The following is a 25,661-nucleotide window of genomic DNA, read 5'->3' as shown; positions in this document are numbered from 1 at the left end:
ACCACAAATTATAAGCAAAATCAATCACATTGAATTATTGATATCTTTGTTGATATTACCTGGATCAAAATTGTCTCCAAATATTCTTTTAGCAGGAAGCTTCAGGGGAAATTGAGGGTATTGTTTCTTTAGCTAACAGACAGAAAAAAGCTATATTAGTATTTAAATTTTCAAAAATCACATATTTAACATGCTTTTGTAGCACAGTATTCGCAGTACAGTAGTTTCCAGCCCATACGGAAGAGTGAGTAGATCTCATGATTTTGCTCCTGTAATTTATGGTTTGGTACATCCTTCATGCTTACTCATTTGCTGAACCTGTTTCTTTGGTGCCAATGTTAAAAGTATTCCCCAGGTCGAAGTTATCTGATCACATAACTTAAATATCAGCAGGCAATTGTTTTGAAGTTTCTGGTTGCAGTTCTGACTAACTGTTGAGATGATGATGTTATACGAACCATAAATAGAAAGCAAAAATACTGATGTATTTATGTGACCGCTGGAATACATATCCCCCGTTTGATCCTACTGTTCCAGTGCATCTCCTCCAATATTCACTTTATTGCATTCAGCTTTCTTTACCCCGATTTCAAGAATTCCAACCCTCAATCCCTTCACATTGTTTATTTCTAGCTGCCTTAAAGAAAAACCTACTTAAACCTCCCTTTAATTTGGCTTTCCACCAACTCTGGAATTCTCAAACACTCAGTCTCTTACCATGCGAATCATTTGTGATGTTTTATTCCATTATGAACTCTCTACATATGCAATTTTCTGCCCTTTTTTCCCAGTTAATTTCAGTGTCTTTTCTATTCTAAAGGCAGTGCTCTGCTACTAGCTGTACACAAGTGTGTGACTAAGGTTTCAGAGTAATGTTTAATTATACTTTTGCAAGGGGACTTTGCAGGATGGCAACAGCTTGTTCAAATTGTCTTTTTAAACTGATTTAATGCTTCTGACACTTGAGGTATGACATCTGGAATATTTTTGGTTCTGCTCAATATGGCACCTGACCAGGTCTGTCAGTTCCCAAGGGCAGTCATCACTATGACCACCATCTCTCAGTGGCCATTTGCTGTTGTTGGATTCTTGACCCCAAATCCTGCTGATTAAGTTCCCTTCATTCTAATTGTAGATGCACTTTAACCCAAACATGAACTTAACTGTCAGTTTAAACAACTTCCATTTGATACCTATTCTCTGATCAACCTCGTGAGCTCTGTTAAGCATCCTGAACCTAGTCTTCAAGGTATTGGAAACAACCTGCCAAATCCTCTTTAGGAACATCTGGAGTCTTGTGCCAAACTGGGAAAACTGCCCCACAGCCAAGTTAAGCAACTGCCTGACACCGTCTCAACCTTCTGAGGAAGGGTCACTTGACACGAAACATTAACTCTGCTTTCTCTCTACAGATGCTGCCAGACCTGCTGAGCTTTTCCAGCAATTTCTGTTATTGTTTGATTTACAGCATCCGCAGTTTTTTCAAGTTTTGCCTTATATTGTCTCTAAGGTACGATTGCTTGGGTATCACTACATATTCTCAACAATATCATCACATTTCCTGGTTAAGTCATGTCCTTTCCCACTGGCAGAACAGACCCACTAGAGGTGGTGGTAATATAGTGATATACAGTTGGAGGAAACTTGCTCTGGGAGTCCTCAACAATTACTCTGGGCCCCAGGATGTCTCATGAATGGTCATAAACAGGTCAAAAGTGGGCAAGAAAACCTCCTGCTGATTAGCCAGTAGTTGGTAATAATGAATCAGTTCTCCTCTACAATGATTTGGATTTGCTGGTGTTGAACTGGGGTGTACAAAGTTAAAAATCACACAACACCAGGCTATAGTCCAACAGGTTTAGTTGGAAGCACTAGCTTTCGGAGCGCTGCTCCTTCATCAGGTGGAGCTTGTGCTAGTGCTTCCAATTAAACCTGTTGGACTATAGCCTGGTGTAAGATTTTTAACTTTGTATTCCTCTGCAATAAACACTAATGAGAGGAAACACTTAGCATGGGCTTGATAGGGAATTTCAACATCCATCATTAAAATTACTTTGGTAGCAGTACAATTGACTGAGCTGGTCAGGTTCTAAAAGACACAGCTGCTTGTCTGGATATTCTAATCTTTAATCATTCAAACCTGCAAGGAAGGGCTTGATCCCAAGGCCTCATCAAAAACATGTGAATATATTTTATATCAACTTCACAAGAGAAGGTTTGCATGTTCCTGGGTGCAACACTTCCCATCACACTTTGTTCACTGGCTTAAGAGAAAATTAGAACAGGAGAAAGCAGGAACATTAGAGTGATTAACAAGTGGTCAAAAACTTTCTTTCTTGAAAGAAATAACAAAGAACTTATAAAAACAGCCAACTATTCTGGAATGATCAGTCCTAAGAGGTTAGCGTTGCTTAAAACTAAAATCTCTACATTTTGCTTTACTTTCAACCAAGCATAAACTATTAGATTAGATTAGATTAGATTACTTACAATGTGGAAACAGGCCCTTCTGCCCAACAAGTCCACACCAACCCGCCGAAGCGCAACCCACCCATACCCCTACATGTACCCCTTACCTAACACTACGGGCAATTTAGCATGGCCAATTCACCTGACCTGCACATCTTTGGACTGTGGGAGGAAACCGGAGCACCCGGAGGAAACCCACGCAGACACGGGGAGAACGTGCAAACTCCACACAGTCAGTCAGTCGCCTGAGGCGGGAATTGAACCCATGTCTCTGGCGCTGTGAGGCAGCAGTGCTAACCACTGTGCCACCGTGCCACCCACTGTGAACTAAGAATAAAGATTTTAATTTCATAAAAAAGTTTAAAACAATTATTATTAAACGGAGGTGAGGAATAAGTGCTGGCTTAGACATGGGGTAATACGTTTATAAAAATGGCACAGAATCTTCAATCCTGAACAGGCGGGTGGGACTTACAGGAGCATCTCATTGGAATCCTGGACCCACAGTACTGCATCGAAACACCAGGATTTACATAGCAAGCAACTCCAAAGCTAGACTATCAATTTTATAAAGAATTGTAACTATTTTATAATCAATACAAGCATAAAATATATCTAACCCGATATTAAATCTCAATCCTGAGCCAATTTATAATTGGGTAATGAAAGCTTAATACATCACAAAAATCTCAAAATTGTTGACTGCGTCATCGCTTGGGTTAAAGCAGTATTTAATGAGTTTTGAGAAGATTTGTAGCTTAGGTTGAGGTTCTGGATGTAGGTTTGCTCGCTGAGCTGGAAGATCCATTTTCAGACATTTCGTCACCATAACATAACGTTTCGTCTAACATCTTTGGTGAGCTTCCGGACAAAGATAGTATGGTGATGAAATGCCTGAAAATAAGCCTTCTAGCTCAGCAAGCAAACCTACATCCAGCAGTATTTAGTGTCAGACAAACTCAGCTTCCAGCATTTGTGCAAGGTCTATCTATCTTTTTTTCCTGCTGAAAATGTGTTGCTGGAAAAGCACAGCAGGTCAGGCAGCATCCAAGGAGCAGGAGAATCGATGTTTCGGGCATGAGCCCTTCTTCAGGAAGAAGGGCTCATGCCTGAAACGTCGATTCTCCTGCTCCTTGGATGCTGCCTGATCTGCTGCGCTTTTCCAGCAACACATTTTCAGCTTTTTTTTTCCATCTGGACCTTGGAAATAGATCGAAAATTATAGCCTCAACTCTATTCACTATAGTAAGCTTTTATATTGCAACGTTTAGAAAAAAAACAAACAAACATTCAAAATAAATGAGTAATACATATTATAAGAGCGATTCTTACACTAAAGAACATCTTTAACTGAAAGCTGCAAGTTCTAAGATACACAAGAGATATGATTAAAAACAAAAATATTGACACTACAGATAACAATCATATAATAATTTAGAAAAAGTAAACATGCCAACTTCCAAGAACCTGATGAACATTCTGAAAAACAGAACATCTAAAAGTTTATTTGAATTGATTTTCAATAGAGTACTCAGATGATGTGCATCTGCTTGTGAAACAGCACCAATCAGGTAAAAGCATACACACTCTGTACTTACGGTGTTGTACAATTTGTCAAATTCAGCATAGCGTCTCAGGACGAACCATTCATTTCTACCCACTGTCACCAGCACTTTGTAAACCTATTAGAAAGAAACAAGTTACAGAAGAAAGCAATTGTTTTGTTTTAAGATATCATCACACCCAGTTGATCCATCAACTTGTAATAAAGTATACAATATTCTAGAATTCTTATTGAAGAAGGATTGCATGTTTTGCTTCATCCTAAGTGAATAGCTCGTGCACTTTTTATATGTTCTTGGCATTGTACCTAAAGTAGTTTGGCCAATCTGGACACAGTAATACAAGAATAGTCTAATCAGTAACTGTGATCTATTGTAAAATCCAGCTTTCACTTTTGCCATTTTTACAGAATTAGAGGTGTGTGAGCAAGAGTGAGTAGCATGTGACAGATTCAGAAAGAAAAAGAATAAAGAGCCATACAAAGATAACTGAAATGTAAACAAACTCGCAAATTTTATTGAAACTTATGAAAATATTCAGTTTACTAACATGGACCAAATACTTGGTTACATAGCCTTCATGTTAAACAAAATGAAAAATTGTGTTTGCAACTTCCAGAGTACTCGCCAAAAGAAAATTTTGTTCTATACTTACAGTGTATCGTTTTTTTTTCTCACGATGTTCATCAAAGCTGGGAATACTGACATTAGGGTGAGCAGATTTTGAATCCATTTTTGTTCTGTCTGAAGCAATTGCAAAGATCAGTTCCAAAACTGAAGAAATGGCTCAAGTTGAATTTTACAGGAGTTTATCCAAAGTCAATAATTCATGTGCACAGACCCGTACATCCATTATGACACCTAGTAAAGAACAAATCTTATTTACACAACAAGAATTATGGCAATTGTACTTTCATGCTGGGTCAGGTTATAAATGATGATGCAAAACTACTGCTAATGCATGAAGCACCATCAAGTGCAATTTTGTTTTGCTGTTTTTAAACAACTTCTTTTACCTATAGCTGGGAGCTGAGTGTATATCTGATCTAATTACTGCAAAAGCACCTTGTAGCTTTACCATGATTTTTGTTGAGAATTGGGCAAGACTGTACATAACATCAGTCTGCATGAACTTGTGTGCATCGAATTTTGTGTTTTGCTGTTCACACTTAGGACACTCTTCTGGATCAAGTGAGACTTAAACCTAGGCCTTCTGGACCAGAGATGGGGACATTACCACTGCAGCACAAGCGCCGTGGGGGCAATTGTTTAATCAGATTCTAGAGAGGCACAATAATTGTATAAAGGAGGTTAACTAGTTACATTAATTAACACAAATACAGATAACAGCTGAATGAAACTTCTAGCCTTGAAGTTTAATTAGTTAACTATAACAGGGTACACATCAACTTGGAAAGACAAGCCAAATAGAAAAGGAAGATGGGAAGCCCTAAATAAACACAAGGACTTCGTGCTGGTGCTTCAACTATTTACAATCTGTACTGATTACATAGAGGAGAGAGAGTGTGATGTATCTAAGTTTACTGATATTTCAATTTGCATTTCTAGCTAATTTTGTGAGAATGATACAGTCAAAGTGATGGACTCAGTTTAATTGACTGGATAACAAAGTAGCAGATGGCATTTGAGAGAGATTTTACACTTTGGTTGTAAGAATAGAACAGTACAATATGTTGAGAAAAAAAAACTTGAAAGTTCTTAGTATTAAAGTACAGAAAGACTTGGGTATACTTCTGCAAGAATTACAAAAATCAATATGCAGGCATACCACATGATCAGGAAAGTAAATGGGTCTTTTAAAGGATTTGTAGTGTAAGAATAACAATTGTACAATGGCCTTAGTTGTAAGGGCTTTGTGGAGGCTACAATTAGAATACTCTATACAATTTTGATCTTCAGAGTTAAAGGAAAGATATAGTTGTATTGAAGGCAGAACGGTGAATGCTCATTAGATTGCGCCTTTGGTATGAGAATAAATTGTATCTATATTCATTGTAGTTTATGAAAATGAGGGATGAACTCACTGAAACTTTCAAATTTATGAAGGGGATCGACAAGGGATATAGTGGGACTTCTCTGGTTATGGAATCTAGAAGGGAGGATCGTGTTAGGAACTGACATAATGTGACAGTACCTTTAAGTGGGATTTGTTCTGTTACAGTGAGGTGTTGCCACAGAAGCAGTGGGTAAACAGCTTGGAGTTCCCAGAGTGTTCCTTTTAAATTCAACAAAAGGAGCATGAGTGGTGGAGTCAGGTTCACACTGACCCAGGGTTTTAGTTTTGCTTTCAATTGAAGCTGCTAGATGGTCCCCATCTCTGGTCCAGATACACCTGCCTCTACTACAGCTAAACATTTGAGTTCTGCCATTAGAATGTCTCTTTCAGTGTTCCTTTCTCCTGGACTGGAGAGAGCAAGTGAGAAAAATCTGTTTTGCTGAATTTGCTTTTGCCAATGGGATGCTGCTATATTGGAACAGTCGATAATTAGTAGTTAAATAGTTAATAATTAAACTTGCCTTTAAATAAGATAAAATTAGGGTCTAGGCTATCTCCTTGATATAGTCGAGTGGGTTGGGTCTGGTCCATAAAAACGAGAATACTTTTCACCCAAAAGGGATGTGAATCTTTGGAGTACTTTAATCCAAAGGGTGGGTGATGTACCATAACACAATATATTCAAGGGTGACTTTGACTTTTTGTCTCTTCAGGAATCAATTGACATAGAAGTAAGTGGGAAAGGAGAGCAGAGACCAATCTTCAGCCATTATCATATTGTCTGGTGAGAAGAATCAACAGATGGTATGTCTTAGAATCCCTACAGCATGGAAACAGGCCATTTGGCCCATTGAGTCCACACCAACCCTTGAAAGAGCACTTATACCCATGCCTCCTACACTATCTCCATAATCCTGCTTTTTCCCTTGTTAATCCACCTAATCTACACATCCCTGGACTCTGTGGGTAATTTAGCATGCCCAATCCACCCTGTACATCTTCAGTCTGTGGGAGGAAACCAATGCAGACACAGGGAGAACATACAACCTCCACACAGATAGTCGCCAGAGGGTAGAATTGAATCCAGGTCCCTGGCACTGTAAGACAGCAGAGCCAACCACTGAACCACCCTCTTCTCTTGCTCCTATTCTTAAATGTTTTTATCTCACCATTCTGAATAGTTAATATTAGATTCTCTATTTTGTCAAATTGTCCATAATAGGATATTACTTTATTAGAGTGTTCACAGTTGTTTGTATTAATTTTCAGTAAGCTCAAGAATTATTGTAACAGTTAGTCATACATTTTATTGATGTTTGATTCATTAAGGCAACAAGTAAAATGATTCATTGCGAATCATTAAGGTGCTAAACTCACAGAACATTCTTAAGATGATGGTAAGTTTTTTGTTGCCAATATTCCTCCCTTTTTTTTTTTAAAAAGGGAGACAACATAGCCAAAGGGACAATATATCTTTTTACATGATATAATTACTCCTGCACATTTACGGAACTGTATGCCACACCTTTATCAAATACCATGACTACGTGTCTATACACAGACATGGTGAGGGTATGGGGGAAGGAGGGACTCAACATCCACATAAGAGAAAATATTTCTTGCGTGACTCCAACATTACAAAATGCCAAAGCTGTCAGAACTTGCCTTATACACTATCGGGACATCAATAATCAAGAATATTGGAATTACTAGTTATGAGAGAAATGAAACTACATTTTTCTTACAATGACCATGGTAGTTACTCCTAACTCCTGGCACTCAAAGCCCAAAAACTTGCTGTTTGCATCCAAAAAAAGTTCAAAGGTTTTATACAATTCCAGAAGTAGTATTCCTGGAGTACATGCAATGCCTATACTGCTTACGGTCGAGTGCAACTTATTATTGTTCCATTTGATACAGGAAAAGAAATTCTGATAAACTATACAAAATAAAAGTTTCTATTGACATAGGACTTCTTTAAAGATTTTTGGACAACAAAAATTACAACAATCCAAAGTTTCAGAAACCAGCATTTATTTGCGATTAAAAAGGGAGTTGGTTTGTGATATCCGAGCACGTTGCCTGTGAAGGTGGAGGAATCAAATGTGGCTGCCCGAGGGCCTTTGAAAGTATGGATCTGACTAAAGGTATGAAGTATTACACCCATCCTACAATGTCTAATGAGGCAAGAATTAATGTAAACTTCACACTAACTGCTGGCAATGTCAGTCTGTATGTATATAGATTCAGAACATAATTTCCTGTCATCACACCCTATCAAAGAAACTTGATTTATTGTTGTCATACACACTGACAGTGAAAAGTGGAAATAAAAATCAAAAGAACAGAGTGCTGGGTACAGTTCTGTGGAAGGGTCACTTGACCCAAAAAGTTAACTGATTTCTCTCCATAGATGCTACCAGACCTCGGAGCTTTTTTAGCAATTTCTGTTTTTGTGGGTAGCAGAATACAGATGCATAGGAGGTAGAGAGAGAGAGAGACGAAGCAGGCAGACCAGAGAGAGCGCAAGAGAGCAACAGCGGAAGCTGTTCTTGAATCCGTTCATGTGTTTTTAAACTTTTATATCTTCTGTCTGATGGAAGAGGTGGAAGGGAGTATAATGGGGCGGGAGGAGCCTTTGATTATGTTATTTACCTTCCTGAGGTGACAGAAAGTATAGATGGAGTGAATGGATGGAAGGCTGGGTTGTGAGGTGAACTGGGCTGTGTTCAAGACTCTCTGTAGTTTCTTGAGGTGTTGGGATCTGTAGTTGTTGTGATACACCCAGAGCTAGGATGCTTTCTAACATACAGCTAAAAAAAAAAATTGGAGAGTGTCCTTGAGGACATACTGAATTTCCTTAGCTACCTGAGGAAGTAGAGATGTTATTGTGTTTTCTGGACCATTGTGTTGAGATGGGAGGGGACCAGGACAGATTGTTGGTGATCATCACTCCCAGAAACTTGATGCTTTCAACCATCTCCACCTCAGCACCATTGATGCAGAGAGGGGCGTGCCCTCCACTCTGCTGCCTGAAGTCTGTGAGCAGCTCCTTTGCTTTTGCTGAGGGAGAGATTGTTGTCTTTACACCATGCCACTGAGCACTCTAACAATTTCCTGGACTCTGGCCTGTCGTTGTTCAAGATCCCACCTACAACGATTGTGACGTCAGCAAACTTGAAGATAGAGCTGGGGTAGAACTTTGATATTTTAGCTTCCTAAATATCAGAGAAATCATTCTACCCAAATAGGATAAATGCTTACATCACAATTTTTCAGATCCTTACTGATTATTATGTGCAATACATACACATCTGTGCAAAAAAGATACTTGAAAGAAAAAAATTGAATAAAGAGTATCATCCCAAACTTTTAATTATTGTTTTGATACACACAGTCTTTGTATCATCTTCATTCAAACCAAAATCTGATCCTGCTTTTGCATACAAGTATCTTTTCAACATGTAAAACAAAACCTGTTCAATCAAAACTCCCGCAAATTAAACTTCACCCCTTTCTATAAATAGAATGCTGTAGCTCTGGTACCAAACCTTGTTCAACCTGAAAGTTCAGTTTCCGTCCTCAACAGCCCAAAATGATAGATCAACCCTCTAAACATTTTCAGTCCTCATTAACTTCCAGCGCATGCCTCAATAGTGTTAATTACAGCTGGCTGTGACTAATGGGCAGGTCTATACTATCAACTGATGGCTTCCAGCAATTGGCATCTCACCTTTAGTCATCCTTTCTTTGACAAACTTGCTGCCACATTGAACTCACTCCATTCTCAGTCCTTCCACTATTTATTTCCCCAGTACTTGAATCTCACTGGTTAACTACGTTCTCCTTTTATTGTCCTGTTCACTTGGGTTCTAAACGATGCCTTACCCTCACTGCACCATTCTCAGCATAGATTTTCAACAACTTTATGAACAAAACTTGTGAGGTGAAAGGTCTAGGCCAAGTCTATCAAATGGCAGATAATATTAGATACCCTGATAGAGCAAATTCTGGCCCAATGTGTGATCCGCAATCACTCAGACTAATCATCTAATAGCATTAATAATGATGGCTTTGTTACTGATTTGACAAAATGTCTTGGAATCATTTTGACCAACTGCACAACAAGCAGATTCTATTGGCCAACAAAACCTCTGCCAAAAATAAGTCTTATTCCAATTGCTGACCTCTCTCAGTCACAGGCTTGCATTTTGGCTAACACGAAAGAAAGAATTTGTTTTTCCAAAACACTTCTTCCACAACGTTTGCACATCTCAAATTGATTTATAGCCTATTAACTATGTTTGACATGCAGTCACTTTGGTTTTCAATATTCAGTGAGATACCCAGCGGTGCTTATTACTTACAAGGAGACTATGTGGTCATTTCACTCCTTGGAGCAAGCCAAAAACTTCTTGGACATTTTAAAATAATGTAGATGTATTTATGGAAATGGACAATAGTGTCTGGGTTTTTTGTCCTGCTTCTATTTCTTGTACTTTCACTCTTTTCCCAAAGAAGCTGTTGTTGTTGTTGTTGGAGTTTTTTTCTCTCCGAGTTGGAGTGATTGGGGGGTATATTGTGGGGGGGTGGGCAGAGTATAAAGGTATAACAAATACAAATGTCCTTTGTTTGGTTTCTTCCATTGCTTGGGTTTGGGGTGCGGCTGGAGCTGGAAGGGGGGGATGGAGGTGTATGGGGGAAACGTAAGCATCCTCTGTGGGCAGGGGATAGTGGCCCCATTAAGTGCCTTTTGGGTTTTGTAGTTAGTTTTCTTTTTTTTTGTAAATAGACTCTATGAATCTCCTTTTGAGGATGCTTAGCGTGTTGCAAGATAAATTCTTCCTCTCGGCAGGTCAAAGGTGATTGTAAAGGATCATGGTTCGCAGCATTCTGAAATGGTGCACCTGGAATATCAGAGGGATTCATTCACCAGTTGAGAGAAAAAGGTGCTGCTGAGCCTTAGAAAGGAGAGGGTAGATGTTACCCTGTTACAGGAGACTCATCTTAAATGACCAGGAACACAAAGTTGCAGCAGGGTGGGCTTGATCGGGTTTTTCTCGTCATTTAGTACCAGGAGCAGAGGAGTGGCAATACTCGTCCGGAAGGGTCTCCTATTTAATTTAATAGATTGTGCTAAAGAGGAGTGTGGTCGGTTTGTTATTCTTAAGGCCCTTATACGTGGCGAAGAATATGGTATTTTGAATGTCTACAGTCCTCTGGCCCACCCTCTTAAAATTTCTGACTGATGCACTATGCTGATGTCCTTGGCTTTGCAGCATATTATTATGTGAGGGAGGGTGGGTCTTTAATTGCCTTATGGATCCTCTGCTGGATAGAATGCCCAAAAAGGTCTGTTATGCTGAGCAGCGTTATTGATTTACTTATGTGCAATGAGTGTGGTTGTGAGAGTTCTTTTTTCAATAAAAATAAAATATTTTTTAAAACTCTCACAGCAACACGTTATAGTCCAACAGGTTTATTTGAAAGTACAAGCTTTCGCAGGAATCCAAGTGCTTGTACTTTCAAATAAACCTGCACTCTGCAATAGTGAGTGGCATTATCTTCGCTTTGCTACCTCATTACCCTAACTCTGCCATCACGTTCTTATCTCACCAAGGCTAACCATCTACAACTCTCACTCTTGTTCACAGCAACTTGATTCCCCACTCACTCACTGGGGACACCTCAACACTTCTGCTCCCACACCACCATGAACAGTTCTTCCATCCAATTGCATTTAACTCAATATCACCTTTTATCCCCCTCATTGCAGAAATTGTCACCCAAGCAGGCTGGGAGGGCAAAGACAGGATGGTAGTAGCTGACGTGAGCTTCCCTGCCCCATGAGAGGATTGTGGGAATGGCCAGAGAAAATGGAAGCCACTCATGAGCACACTGATAGCTCCCAGATCAGTTAACACAGTATGTGGAGGTGCCTGTGTTGGACTGAGGTGGACAAGGTTAGAAGTCACACTATAATGATTAAAAGATTAAATTGTACATTAATGTCCAGAGAGAGAGAATAATGTTAAAGGCTTAAACTGTACTGTCTTTCTCCAAAAAGCTGAACATTCTGGAAGTGGATGGGGGCAACATTCTGTCCCTCAGATAGCATGCAGAAATGTGGATGATCATCCCTTGTAATCCACACTTCATTTGGGGCTGCCATTTACTACTATTCTACTGTATTATCAAATTAATCTCTCATTCAGTCCCTTCCATTCAGAAATGCTTTTATAGCCAACCCCCTGGCCAATCAAATTCGTTTGCATGATCATCCCCCGATACTGAAGTATATCACACCTATTTTGTCCGGGGAAATAGCGTAGCCAGAACTTGTTTGCAGGGCCACCCTGAAGCCAGGACATTGAACACCTACATTGTCTTGGGGAATCACGGAGTCAGGAAATTATTTGCATAACGATTCCCAAGGATTAGGACATTTACATTATCACAGAGGATGACCTCATCCTACCATGTGGTTATGGGACAAGGGGCGTGGGGTGGGGAAGAGTGGCCGGAGTACCTGTGAGCATTACCAACTAACCTGTATAAAGGGGACGTGTTTCCTTTATTTGGGGGCTCTTTGACTCGACTTTGCACGCCTATGAGGAGGGTCAAAAAGGAGTCACTAGCTTGTACAGGCTTTAATAAACTTTAACTGTTTATAGAAGTTGATGTGTGGGGATTGCAACTCGCGGGTGAAACCTCAGGAAAAGAACACGACACCAGGTTACAGTACAACAGGTTTATTTGAAATCACAAGCTTTCCTCAGGTGAAGTTCAGCACGTGAAAGAGCAGCACTCTGAAAGCTTGTGATTTCAAGTGAACCCGTTAGACTCTCACCTGCTGCCATGTGATTTCTGACCTAGATTAAAAAAAAGAAAATCACAACATCAGATTATCGTCGAATAGGTTTATTTGGAGACACTTGCTTTCGGAGCGCTGCCTCTTCATCAAGCGGTTGTGGAGCAGAATCATACAATATAGAATTTATAGCGACAGGATTGCAGTGTCATGGAATGTAATATTAAATTTAGCTCGAGTCTTTCGTCTTTTAGAATGATCATGTTAGTTTTGTATTCTTCATGTGTAAATCCCAGAACTTTTTTAAAGTTACATTCTTAAGCTAGCTTTTAACAATAGGTGCCATCTCAGCTCAGGTAATGCATTGAAGGTGTGATTGATTCTATTATTCCGAAAGATGAAAGACTCAAGCAAAATTTGTTTAATATTACATTCCATGACACTGGTGATCCTGTTTTTATAAATTCTGTATCGTTCCACAACCACCTGATGAAGGAGCAGTGCTTCAAAAGCTAGTGCTTCCAAATAAACCTGTTGGACTATAACCTAGTATTGTGATTTTTATCTTTGTCCACCCCAGTCCAACACCGGCACCTCCAAATAATGACTTCTGACCTAGTTAGTAGGCTTCATTGTACTGCGCTGCACCTCTATCACACTACCACTTGTGAGCACTCATTCTTTAGATGCTCAAATTTACACCCCTATAAAAGGCTTCTCTTAACTTAGGCACTAGCAACACCTACACGACCACCAATACCTGAATTTGAGCACGTCAGATTCATTTCCTGAGAGGAACCACTCAACTCCCAGAGAATGCTCTGATAACACTTTCACTGGCACTCACCACTGGGAGTCTTTCACCTCCGCAGCAGATGAGTACTCTATCTAGATTTGACTTGATCCCAGTTTGGTGGACACATCATAAAACCGTAAGATTAGGAGAAAAATTAAGCCATTTTGTCCATGGAGTCTGCTCCCCCCATTCAATCATGGCTAATATGTTTCTCAACTGAAAATGTGTTGCTGGAACAGCGCAGCAGGTCAGGCAGCATCCAGGGAACAGGAGAATTGACGTTTCGGGCATAAGCCCTTCTTCAGGAATGAGGAAAGTGTGTCCAGCAGGCTAAGATAAAAGGTAGGGAGGAGGGACTTGGGGGAGGGGCGTGGAAATGCGATACATGGAAAGAGGTCACGTGAGGGTGATAGGTCAGAGTGGGGTGGGGACGGAGAGGTCAGGAAGAAGATTGCAGGTTAGGAAGGTGGTGCTGAGTTCGAGGGATTTGACTGAGACAAGGTGGGGGGAGGGGTAATGAGTTAACTGGTGAAATCCGAGTTCATCCCTTGTGGTTGGAGGGTTCCTAGGCGGAAGATGAGGCGCTCTTCCTCCAACCGTCGTGTTGTTGTGGTCTGGCGATGGAGGAGTCCAAAGACCTGCATATCCTTGGTGGAGTGGGAGGGGGAGTTGAAGTGTTGAGCCATAGGGTGGTTGGGTTGGTTGGTCCGGGTGTCCCAGAGGTGTTCTCTGAAACGCTCCGCAAGTAGGCGGCCTGTCTCCCCAATATAGAGGAGGCCACATCGGGTGCAGCGAATGCAATAGATGATGTGTGTGGAGGTGCAGGTGAATTTGTGGCAGATATGGAAGTTTCCTTTGGGGCCTTGGAGGGAAGAAGGGGGAGGTGTGGACGCAAGTCTTGCACCTCCTGCGGTTGCAGGGGAAGGTGCCGGGAGTGGAGGTTGGGTTGGTGGGGGGGTGTGAATCTGACGAGGGAGTCACGGAGGGAGGGTCTTTACGGAACGCTGATAGGGGAGGGGAGGGAAATATATCCTTGGTGGTGGGGTCCGTTTGGAGGTGGCGGAAATGACGGTGGATGACACGCTGTACATGGAGGTTGGTGGGGTGGTAGGTGAGGACCAGTGGGGTTCTGTCCTGGTGGCAGTTGGGGGGGGGGGGCGGGACTCAAGGGCAGAGGAGCGGGAAGAGATGCGGTGGAGGGCATCGTCGACCACGTCGGGGGGGAAATTGCGGTCCTTGAAGAAGGAGGCCATCTGGGTTGTACGTTTTTGGAACTGGTCCTCCTGGGAACAGATGCGGCGGAGACGAAGGAATTGGGAGAATGGGATGGCGTTTTTACAGGGGGCAGGGTGGGAGGAGGTGTAGTCCAGGTAGCTGTGGGAGTCGGTCGGTTTGTAGTAGATGTCCGTGTTTCTCAACCCTATTTTTCTGCCTTCTTCCTGTAACCCTTGATCATTAATCTGTATTTGCAACTTGTTGAGGAAGAAATGCCTGAGGTCTTTGAAATTGAAAGGGCTGCCAAAAACTAGGAACCTTCTCAGGCCTCAGGAGATGGTAGTCCCATGCTGATCATTAATAACTTTGCACAAGTACCCTAGCACAAGAATAGCAGGCAGGTTGGTCAGAGACACTTGGACAAACGGAATCCAAGGTTAGAGATGGCTAACGTTATCAGTACCTTGCTGCTTTCTCCAGAATTATCTGTGTAGGGCCGAGATACTTATAATGGCACTAGCTCTTGCTGTATTGATATTCCATGAGGAATATTAGAATCAGAATAGCTTTTTCAGGATGTGATTCCTGAGAAGTCATAACAAATATAAATGAGGCTTTGTACTAGGCTGTTATATTGTATGGAATGGAAGCCTCTGAGAAGGTCAGTGAATTCTGTGTGGACATCAATAACTTCACCTTATTCACATGTACGCATTACAAGCCATTCGCCAAACAATATTGGGAGATTTTCAGTCTACCAGGACTGCACTTTCATTACCTGCCCCCAAACACACAAGTGCAGGATGGTCTATAACAGACTATATTCTTTCTTACACTCCAGTGTGCAAAGATAGCAGATCCAAAGCAGTTGTAGCAATGAAATCCGTGAAAGAGGTTTGTGAATTGGCAAATATGTGCAAGCTTACCTGTGGTCACATCAGCTTCATGGAGGTGATAATACTTTGATTGTTACAAATAATGGAATGGTCGCTAGTACTGGAGGCCAAGGTTTGAAATGTAAATACGGGTCAGTGCAGGAACTGCAGAAGAAGTGCAGCTTGACCACCAATGTCTAACATCAATGGATCTACGACTAATGCAACTGCCCCAGCAAACATTCCCCAGACTAGAAAAATAAACTTTGGCAGACACCCTGTCTTCCTTATTTTTCATTCAAATCTCAACAGTGAAATAATATTATCCATTTCACACTACTAGGAGTTCTGTTCAAGAATTAGTATTACACCCCATCCTCCAAACACTTCACGTTCCATTTTGTGTTGCTCTCCCAGTCAATTCCATCAGCTTTTGGGGTTCCCCACATTCCCATTCAACCATTTTATTAGGCCAGAAATGTCCTCTATTACTATCTCCTACACCAGCCCCACAGCCCACTGAACCCAGAGTCATAGTGGTGCTGTCAGGGTGAAAGGGAAGGCTGGTAGGTATAAGGAATGCTGGATGACTAAAGAAATTGAGGGTTTGGTTAAGAAAAAGAGGGAAGCAGTTGTAAGGTAGAGACAGGATAGATTGAGTGAATCCTTAGAAGAGTATAAAGGAAGTAGGAGTATACTTAAGAGGGAAATCAGGAGGGCAAAAAGGGGACATGAGATAGCTTTGGCAAATAGAATTAAGGAGAATCCAAAGAATTTTTACAAATGCATTAAGGACAAAAGGGTAACTAGGGAGAGAATAGGGCCCCTCAAAGATCAGCAAGGCAGCCTTTGCGTGGAGCCGCAGAAAATGGAGGAGACACTAAATGAGTATTTTGCATCAGTATTTACTGTGGAAAAGGATAAGAAAGATATAGACTGTAGGGAAATAGACGATGACGACATCTTGCAAAATGTCCATATTACGGAGAGGAAGCGCTGGATGTCTTGAAATGGCTAAAGGTGGATAAATTCCCAGGATCTGATCAGGTGTCCCCGAGAGCTCTGTGGGAAGCTAGAGAAGTGATTGCTGGGCCTCTTGCTGAGATATTTATATCATTGATAGTCACAGGTGAGATGCCAGAAGACTGGAGGTTGGCTAACGGGGTGCCACTGTTTAAGAAGGGTGGTAAAGACAAGCCAGGGAACTATTGACAGTGAGCCTGACGTCAGTGGTGGGCAAGTTGTTGGAGGGAATTCTGAGAGACAGGATGCACATGTATTTGGAAAGGCAAGGACTGATTTGGGATAGTCAACATGGCTTTGTGCGTGGGAAATCATGTCTCAAATTTGATTGAGCTTTTTGAAGAAGTAACAATGAGGATTGATAAGGGTAGAGCAGTAGATGTGATGCGGACTTCAGTAAGGCGTTCCTCATGGGAGACTGGTTAACAAGGTTAGATCTCACAGAATAAAGGGAGAACTAGCCATTTGGATACAGAACTAGCTGAAAGGTAGAAGACAGAGGGTAGTGGAGGGTTGTTTTCAGACTGGAGGTCTGTGACCAATGGGAGTGCCACAAGGATCGGTGCTGGGTCCTCTACTTTTTGTCATTTACATAAATGATTTGGATGCGAGCATAAGGAGGTACAGTTAGTAAGATTGCAGATGACACCAAAATTGGAGTTGTAGTGGACAGTGAAGAGGGTTACCTCAGATTACAACAGAATCTTGACCAGATGGGCTAATGGGCTGAGAAGTGGCAGATGGAGTTTAATTCAGATAAATGCGAGGTGCTGCATTTTGGGAAAGCAAATCTTAGCAGGACTTATACACTTAATGGTAAGGTCCTAGGGAGTGTTGCTGAACAAAGAGACCTTGGAGTGCAGGTTCATAGCTCCTTGAAAGTGGAGTCACAGGTAGATAGGATAGTGAAGGTGGCGTTTTGTATGCTTTCCTTTATTGGTCAGAGTATTGAGTACAGGAGTTGCGGGGTCATGTTGTGGCTGTACAGGACAGTAGTTAGGCCACTTTTGGAATATTGCATGCAATTCTGGTCTCCTCCCTATCGGAAAGATGTTGTGAAACTTGAAAGGGTTCAGAAAAGATTTATACGGATGTTGCAGGGTTGGAGGATTTGAGCTATGGGGAGAGGCTGAACAGGCTGGGGCTGTTTTCTCTGGAGGCTGAGGGGTGACCTTATAGAGGTTTACAAAATTATGAGGGACGATCGGGTAAATAGACAAAATCTTTTTCCTGTGGTGGGAAGGGGGGGGGGGGGGAGGAGTCCGGAACTAGAGGACATAGGTTTAGGGTGAGAGGGGAAAGATAGAAAAGAGAACTATGCGGCAACTTTTTCACGCAGAAGGTGGTACGTGTATGGAATAAGCCGCAAGAGGAAGTGGAGGAGGCTGATACAATTGCAACATTTAAGAGGCATTTGGATGGGTATAAGAATAGGCAGGGTTTGGAGGGATCTGGGCCAGGTGCTGGTAGGTGGGACTAGATTGGGATATCTGGTCGGCATGGACGGGTTGGACTGAAGGTTGTGTTTCCATGCCGTACATCTCTTAGTTCTTAAAACTAACGCAACCAAAGGGTATCGGGCAAAGGTAGGAACAGGGTACAGAGAGGTGATGGAAGCTGGTACAATTACAACACTTAAAAAAAGGTATCTGGATGGGTATATGAATTGGAAGGGTTTAAGAGAGACATTGGCCAATTGCTGGCAAATTTAGGATATCTGGTCAGGATGAACAAGTCAGACTGAAGGGTCTGTTCCATGCTCTACATATATAACTCAATGATTGGAAGCGAGGGTTTGAAAGGCAGAATGGCCTACATCTGCCCCTATTTTTTATGTTTCCTCTGATTTTCCCTAAACTTAAACCTGAAACTCTTCAGGCCACAATGTGACCAGGATAGGTTTAAATAAGAGCCTCCATTATGAAACATGATAGAAGCAAAAATTACTTTTTTAAAAAAAAATGTCTAAAAGAAGCCTAAACCTAGATTATTTGCTACAGCTGAGCAACGTCCTGCATTAAACATAACTCTGAAATGATGATTTCACCGATTAAGAAGGGCTACAGTTAGCAGAATAAGGAAGGCAACAGCACTCTCATTGCTCTTTTGCTCAAACAGGATATTAGTAAGCTTACTTCCTCAATTAGGCCAACATCAAGGGGCTGAGGGAGAGGATGAAAATAAAGCTGTAATATTCATCATTATGTAACTGTATTTTTCCACCGAGTTATGCCAGCTACCCACTTCACTGCCAAGAAAGTGACTCATCGCTGATTCCAAGAAAATTGTGCCAACGTGAAGAGGTAACCCAGCCTTGCTGTAATTCTGCATGTTATTTGTAGTTCCTTAGGTTACTTCATTTAGTTTAATGTCACGCAAGTGCATGCTTTTGAGAAATTTTCATTTGGTCAACTCCACCCACCTTACACTGCACTCCGTAGAAAAATGAATCTGTTCCCATTTTTGCTGCATTGAAGTTAATTTAATACAATCTAATGACACTTCATTTTGCAGCAAGTTACTACAGCAGTTATTGTCAAACCAACAATACTGAAAACAAACATTTAGTAGTGGATGATGAAAACAGATGCAACCTGACAATTCTATACTCAAAGTCCCAATGACTAAACCCAAAATGCCAAACATTTATTAATAAAGATGAAGGATAAAAAGCATTTAAAAAATGACTGATTAAGTTGAACAAAGCAAGAGTGAGGGCCATGTAGAGTAGAGGTGGTGGTGCAAGGATGACATCACTGGACTAGCAATCCAGAAACTAAAGGTCTGGGTACAAAGATCCAAATCCCATTGTGGTAGCTGGTAGAATTTAAATTAAATTAATAAAACTACTATTAAAGTTCAGATTTAAGAGTGACCATGATTTCAATATTGATTGTTGTAAAAACCCATCTACCTGTAGTTCATTAATGTCTTTTAGAGAAAGGAATTTTTTGTCTGTTCCCGATTTGGTTGACATGTGACTGAAGATCCACAGCAATGATATTTGATGGCCTAACAAGCTACTCAGTTCTATCAAGCCACTACAGAAACATCAATATGGAGAACAACTTTATTCCCTAAACCTTATTTATGGCAAACTACCAGGCATTAAATTGACGCACCAGAAACAAATGATATACCCAGCACTATTGACCCTACCAAGTCCTCTGGGGACTGGCGAAAAATATTAGTCCTTAAATCATTCCGACTATGTCCCAAACACCAAGAATACATCCTGTCACACTGGCACAGCAACTCCACTGGAATGTGCAGTCGAGAGGGAGCTGCCCTGGAGTCTTCAACATTGACTCTGAACCCAATAAAGTCTCATTGTATCAAATATGAGCATGAAATTTCCAGCTGATTACTATCTACCACATCCCCAACCCAGCTCCTCAGCTAACATACTCCATATTGAACACAACTTGGAAGCACTAGCGATGGTGACACAATGAATTGTGGGTGGGAGATTTCAACATCTATCATCAACAGCATCAGTAGCACCAATACCTCTAGGACATAACAGCTAAAAAGGCTGTGTAACAAATGGTAAGACAGGAAAAAGTATGAGACTTTAGCCTCAGTGTACCAAACAAATGCATTTGTCCATGACAATATTTGTGTGAGTGCCCACTACTTAATCTTTACATAGTCTAAGTCCCATTTCCACATTGTTTGTGGATGTGGTGGTGTTAATGAAGTGGGCTACTTTGTCTAGACGGTATCCAGCTAAGAGTGTTTTGGAGCTTCACTCACCAGGTAAGTGGTGAGCATTCTCCCACACTCCTGATGTGTTCCTTGTAGATAATGGACAGCCTTTGGGGAGTTAAGAGGTGGTTTACTTGCTGCAGGTTTCTTAGCTTCTGATTTTCTCTGCAGTGTCACCAAATCAAAAAACAGGATGTCCCTCCCTAATGGTATTGTGGACCTACCAACACAATGGGCTGCAGTGATTCAAGGATGGAACTTACCACCACCTTTGAGGGCACGACCTGAGAATAGGCATTAAATATTAGTTCAGTCGACAAAGCCCACATCCCATGAATTCATAATGGCTGCTGCACCTACTTGCTAACATCCTGCTCCTTATCCCAGAAGGCACAAGCACTTCTGAATATGAACGTATACATGATTCAGACATTTTAAAAATTGACATTTTCTTTTCTGAAAAAAAGTGAATACTCTCTCGCCTCTCCACATTAGACTCTATCTACTATTTGTTGACCACTGACTTAATCAGTCTACATTTCTTTGCAATATCTTTCTGTCTGCCTCACAATGTACATCCCAACCTTGCTTCAGGTCTTCAGCAAGCTTGAATACATTGAACTACTCCTGGTTTCTTTGCCTAAGTCACGAATATAGATTGTAAATAGCAGCGATCATACCTCAGATCCTCTGGCACGCCAGTAGTTATAGACTGTCAGTTATCCCTGTTCTCTGCTACTTTCCAATAACCAAATTTGGAAATTCTAATTTGGAACGTCATGACCAGTTTATCCACTACCTCTATAGCTACCTCTTTTAAAACCCCGAGGTATTGAGTCCTGAAATTTTCTTGGCTTTTAGCCGCTTAGGGGTTTTGATTTTTTTTTTCTCTGATATTATCTAGCTTAAGTCCATCACACATTTATGGACAATAATTAAAGATCGAAGGAAGAATGCTGATAGTAAGGTTTGCCTGTGGATGGCAAGGCAAAAGTAAGGACTGCAGATGCTGGAAACCATAGTTTAGGTCAGAGTGGTGCTGGAAAAGCACAGCAGGTCAGGCAGCATCCGAGGAGCAGGAAAAGCGACATTTCAGGCAAAAGATTATTCCCGATGAAGGTCTTTTGCCTGAAATGTCACTTTTCCTGCTCCTCGGATGCTGCCTGACCTGCTGTGCTTTTCCAGCACCACTCTGACCTAAACGGTGGATAGAACATAAAACATTACAGCGCAGTACAGGCCCTTCAGCCCTCGATGTTGCGCCGACCTGTCATACCAATCTGAAGCCCATCTACCCTACACTATTCCATGTGCGTCCATATGATTGTCCAATGACAACTTAAATGTATTTAAAGTTGGTGAATCTACTACCGTTGCAGGCAAAGCATTCCATACCCTTACTACTCTGAGTAAAGAAACTACCTCTGACATCTGTCCTATATCTATCACCCCTCAATTTTCAGCTATGTCCCCTTGTGCTCACCGTCACCATACTTAGAAAAGGGTTCTCCCTGTCTACCCTATCTAACCCTCTGATTATCTTATATGTCTCTATTAAGTCACCTCTCAAACTTCTCTCTAACGAAAACAGCCTCAAGGCCCTCAGCCTTTCCTCGTAAGACCTTCCCTCCATACCAGGCAACATCCTAGTAAATCGCCTCTGCACCATTTCCAAAGCTTCCACATCCTTCTTATAATGCGGTGACCAGAACTGTACACAATACTCCAAGTTCAGCCGCACCAGAGTTTTGTACAGCTGCAGCATAACCTCATGGCTCTGGAACTCGATCCTTCTATTAATAAAAGCTAAAACGCTGTATACCTTCTTAACAACCCTGTCAACCTGGGTGGCAACTTTCAAGGATCTGTGTACCTGGACACAGAGATCACTCTGCTCATCAACACTACCAAGAATCTTACCATTAGCCCAGTACTTTGCATTCTGGTGACTCTGACCAAGGTGAATCACCTCACACTTGTCCGCAATAAACTCCATTTGCCACCTCTCAGCCTAGCTCATCTATGTCTCTCTAACCTACAACATCCTTCGTCAGTATCCACAACTCCACCGACCTTAGTGTCGTCTGCAAATTTACTAACCCACCCTTCTACGCCCTCATCCAGGTAGTTCATAAAAATGGCGAACAGCAGTGGACTGAACACTGACCCTTGCGGTACACCACTGGTAACTGGACTCCAGGATGAACATTTCCCATCAACCACCACCCTCTGTCTTCTTTCAGCAAGCCAATTACTGATCTAAACTGCTATATCTCCCACAATCCCATTCTTCCACATTTTGTACAATAGCCTACTGTGGGCAACCTTAGCGAATGCATTGCTGAAATCCATAAGCACCACATCAACCGGTTTACTCTCATCCACCTGTTTGGTCACCTTCTCAAAGAACTCAATAAAGGTTTGTGAGGCATGACCTACCCTTCACAAAATCATGCTGACTATCCCTAATCAAATTATTCTTTTCTAGATGATTATAAATCCTCTCTCTTATAAGCTTTTCCAACATTTTACCAACAACTGTAGTAAGGCTCACTAGTCTATATGGTATGGTAAGGTGCATGTACATATCATAAAACAAATAAAGAGATTGAAATTGCAAGAGCAAAAGAACTCCGAAAACGGACATCCAGAGAATGTCCCTTTCTCTGAATGTCCTTTCAGCCACTTGATCAGCGCTGCAAACTATAGAGATTGTCTTCGAGAAGACAATTCAGAACGACTTGAGCACAATTGGAATAGAGACATCACAGGGTCTTTACAGGATAGCTGCAGTAAATTCATGATGGTACAAGACAGATGAGTGTGGCAGAACATGGCAGAACATCTCCTGCAAGAGATAGCTATGAGTAGCAGCCCCACCACTCATCAAGCTCTTTATTTCGGTCTTGTTTGGTCTTCTATTGAAATGAAACACAAAATAATTGTTCATGATTGCCATTTCCTCGTTCCCCAAGTGTATTTCTCTGAAGGACCAATATTTATTGTGATATAAGCAGACAACACAGAAAATATCAGATCAGGCAGCATCTGTGGTGACAAACAGTAAACATTTAAGGTCGAAGATCTCCACAAATGTTGCCTGATGTTCTGTATGTTGCCAGAATTTTATGCTTTTATTTCAGATTTCCAGCATTGATCGTTTTGGAATCAATGTTTACAATAGCTATCGGCTTTTTGGTAGAAAAATCATGTCCAGAGACAGTGCCAAAACAAAGAGGAAAGGAGAGATGGAATTAAGAGAGAGGGATAAAGACCTGGCATTTCCCCAGCTGTCTACCACGTGCATATACACAGATTAAAAACACATTGCTCTTGTTTTACTTTCTTCATTTTTGCTGCTTGAATGTATATTTTATTCTCGCAGGTCACTTTTCTGCCCTCCACAAGATCAGTTCAATATAAATACATATAAAATTCTATTGATGGTGTTATCACATTTTAAATCTTCTGCATTCCACATACAGATATTTCCAGTGCATTCTGAGTCAATTGAACTTTATTACCTACTATCAGATAGAACAGACCCTGACTTCATTAGAATAAAATAAAATTAAACTCAAATGAATTTTGCTCATTATGTTAGCATGATCTTGTTCCTGCTCCAATTGGAAAATATCCTTCCATTTTATAATATTTTGTACAACTAATAAAAGACATGGAAAATCAGAAACTCATGACATTATAATTCAATTTTAAACAGGTTTCCTGTGGAGTTGAATGCTATTAAGTGAAATTTTTCTAAAAAAGAACTTTCATCTATGATGAAAGAATACCAGCAGACTGCATTTATGTAGTAATTTGCCATCATTGACAAATGCATTGCTCTCATTAAAATAAAAATAGACCAATGCAATTGGTCACTAAAACTGGTAAACAATTATAATACGTGATTTTTTTGTCATAGCAAATATTAACCCTCTATATGGATAGAGAACTGGCTCAAAAGGTAGAAGACATAGGGTGGTGGTGGAGGGTTGTTGTCCAGACTGGAGGCCTGTGACCAGTGGAGTGCCACAAGGATCGGTGCTGGGCCCTCTACTTTTGTCATTTATGTAAATGATTTGGATGTGAGCTTAAGAGGTATAGTTAGTAAGTTTGCAGATGACACCAAAATTGGAGGCGTAGTTGACAGCAACGAAGGTTACCTCTGATTACAACAGGATCTTGATCAGATGGGCCAATGGGCTTAGGAGTGGCAGATGGAGTTTAATTTAGATAAATGCAAGGTGCTGCATTTTGGGAAAGCAAATCTTAGCAGGACTTATATACTTAATGGTAAGGTCCTAGAGAGTGTTGCTGAACAAAGAGACCTTGGAGTGCAGGTTCATAGCTCCTTGAAAGTAGAATTGCAGGTAAATAGGATAGTGAAGGCGGCGTTTGGTAGGCTTTCCTTTATTGGTCAGAGTATTGAGTACAGGAGTTGGGAGGTCATGTTGCGGCTGTACAGGACATTGGTTAGGCCACTTTTGGAATATTGCACGCAGTTATGGTCTCCATCCTATTGGAAGGATATTGTGAAACTTGAAAGGGTTCAGAAAAGATTTACAAGGAAATTGCCAGGGTTGAAGGATTTGAGCTATAAGGAGAGATTGAATAGGCTGATTTCCCTGGAGCTTCGGAAGCTGAGGGGTGACTTTATAGGAGGTTTATAAAATCATGAGGGGCATGGATAGGGTATTAGAAAAAGTCTCTTCCCTGGGGTGGGGGAGTCCAGAACTAGAGGGCACAGGTTTAGGGTGAGAAGGGAAAGATATAGAACAGACCTAAGGGGCAACTTTTTCACACAGAGGGTGATGCATGTATGGAATGAGTTGCTAGAGGAAGTGGTGGAGGCTAGTACAATTGCAACATTTAAGAAGCATTTGGATGGGTATATGAATAGGAAGGGTTTGGAGGAATATGGGCCAGGTGCTGGCAGTTGGGACTAGATTGGGTTGGGATATCTGGTCAGTACGGATGAGTTGGATCAATGGGTCTGTTTCCGTGCTGGACATCTCTGACTCTACAAGACAAAGCAGATTAAAAACCACAGATTCAGGATCTGGAGATGATAAATTTAGTTTTAAACTGATATTCAGTGTGTATCTGCCAGAGTTTTACCTGATGCTTACATTATCCCTCAATATTAGAAACTGGATGAGGATACTGTGGTATTGAAGGATTC

At 41.2% G+C, this 25,661-nt stretch overlaps 1 protein-coding gene across 11 annotated transcripts in view; it reads right to left on the bottom strand.

Moving 5' to 3' along the window:
* Nucleotides 1-25,661, bottom strand: part of sgk3 (serum/glucocorticoid regulated kinase family member 3) — a 134,326-nt gene that overhangs the window by 37,070 nt on the left and 71,595 nt on the right. For all 11 annotated transcript variants that reach the window (XM_087985946.1, XM_087985948.1, XM_087985944.1 and 8 more), the window contains 3 exons: nt 4,687-4,892; nt 4,068-4,151; nt 60-132 (listed from right to left, as the gene is read on the bottom strand). In XM_087985946.1, the coding sequence (XP_087842072.1) occupies nt 60-132; nt 4,068-4,151; nt 4,687-4,764 (235 nt within the window). In that variant the 5' untranslated portion in view covers nt 4,765-4,892. The remainder of the gene's footprint in view (nt 1-59; nt 133-4,067; nt 4,152-4,686; nt 4,893-25,661) is intronic.

This window comes from Chiloscyllium plagiosum, unplaced genomic scaffold (genome assembly GCF_037043375.1).
Source record: "Chiloscyllium plagiosum isolate Xiang-an unplaced genomic scaffold, Cpla_swu_hap1 HiC_scaffold_4, whole genome shotgun sequence".
Classification (NCBI taxonomy): Eukaryota; Metazoa; Chordata; class Chondrichthyes; order Orectolobiformes; family Hemiscylliidae; genus Chiloscyllium; species Chiloscyllium plagiosum.
This window is presented reverse-complemented; position numbering and strand designations above follow the sequence as displayed.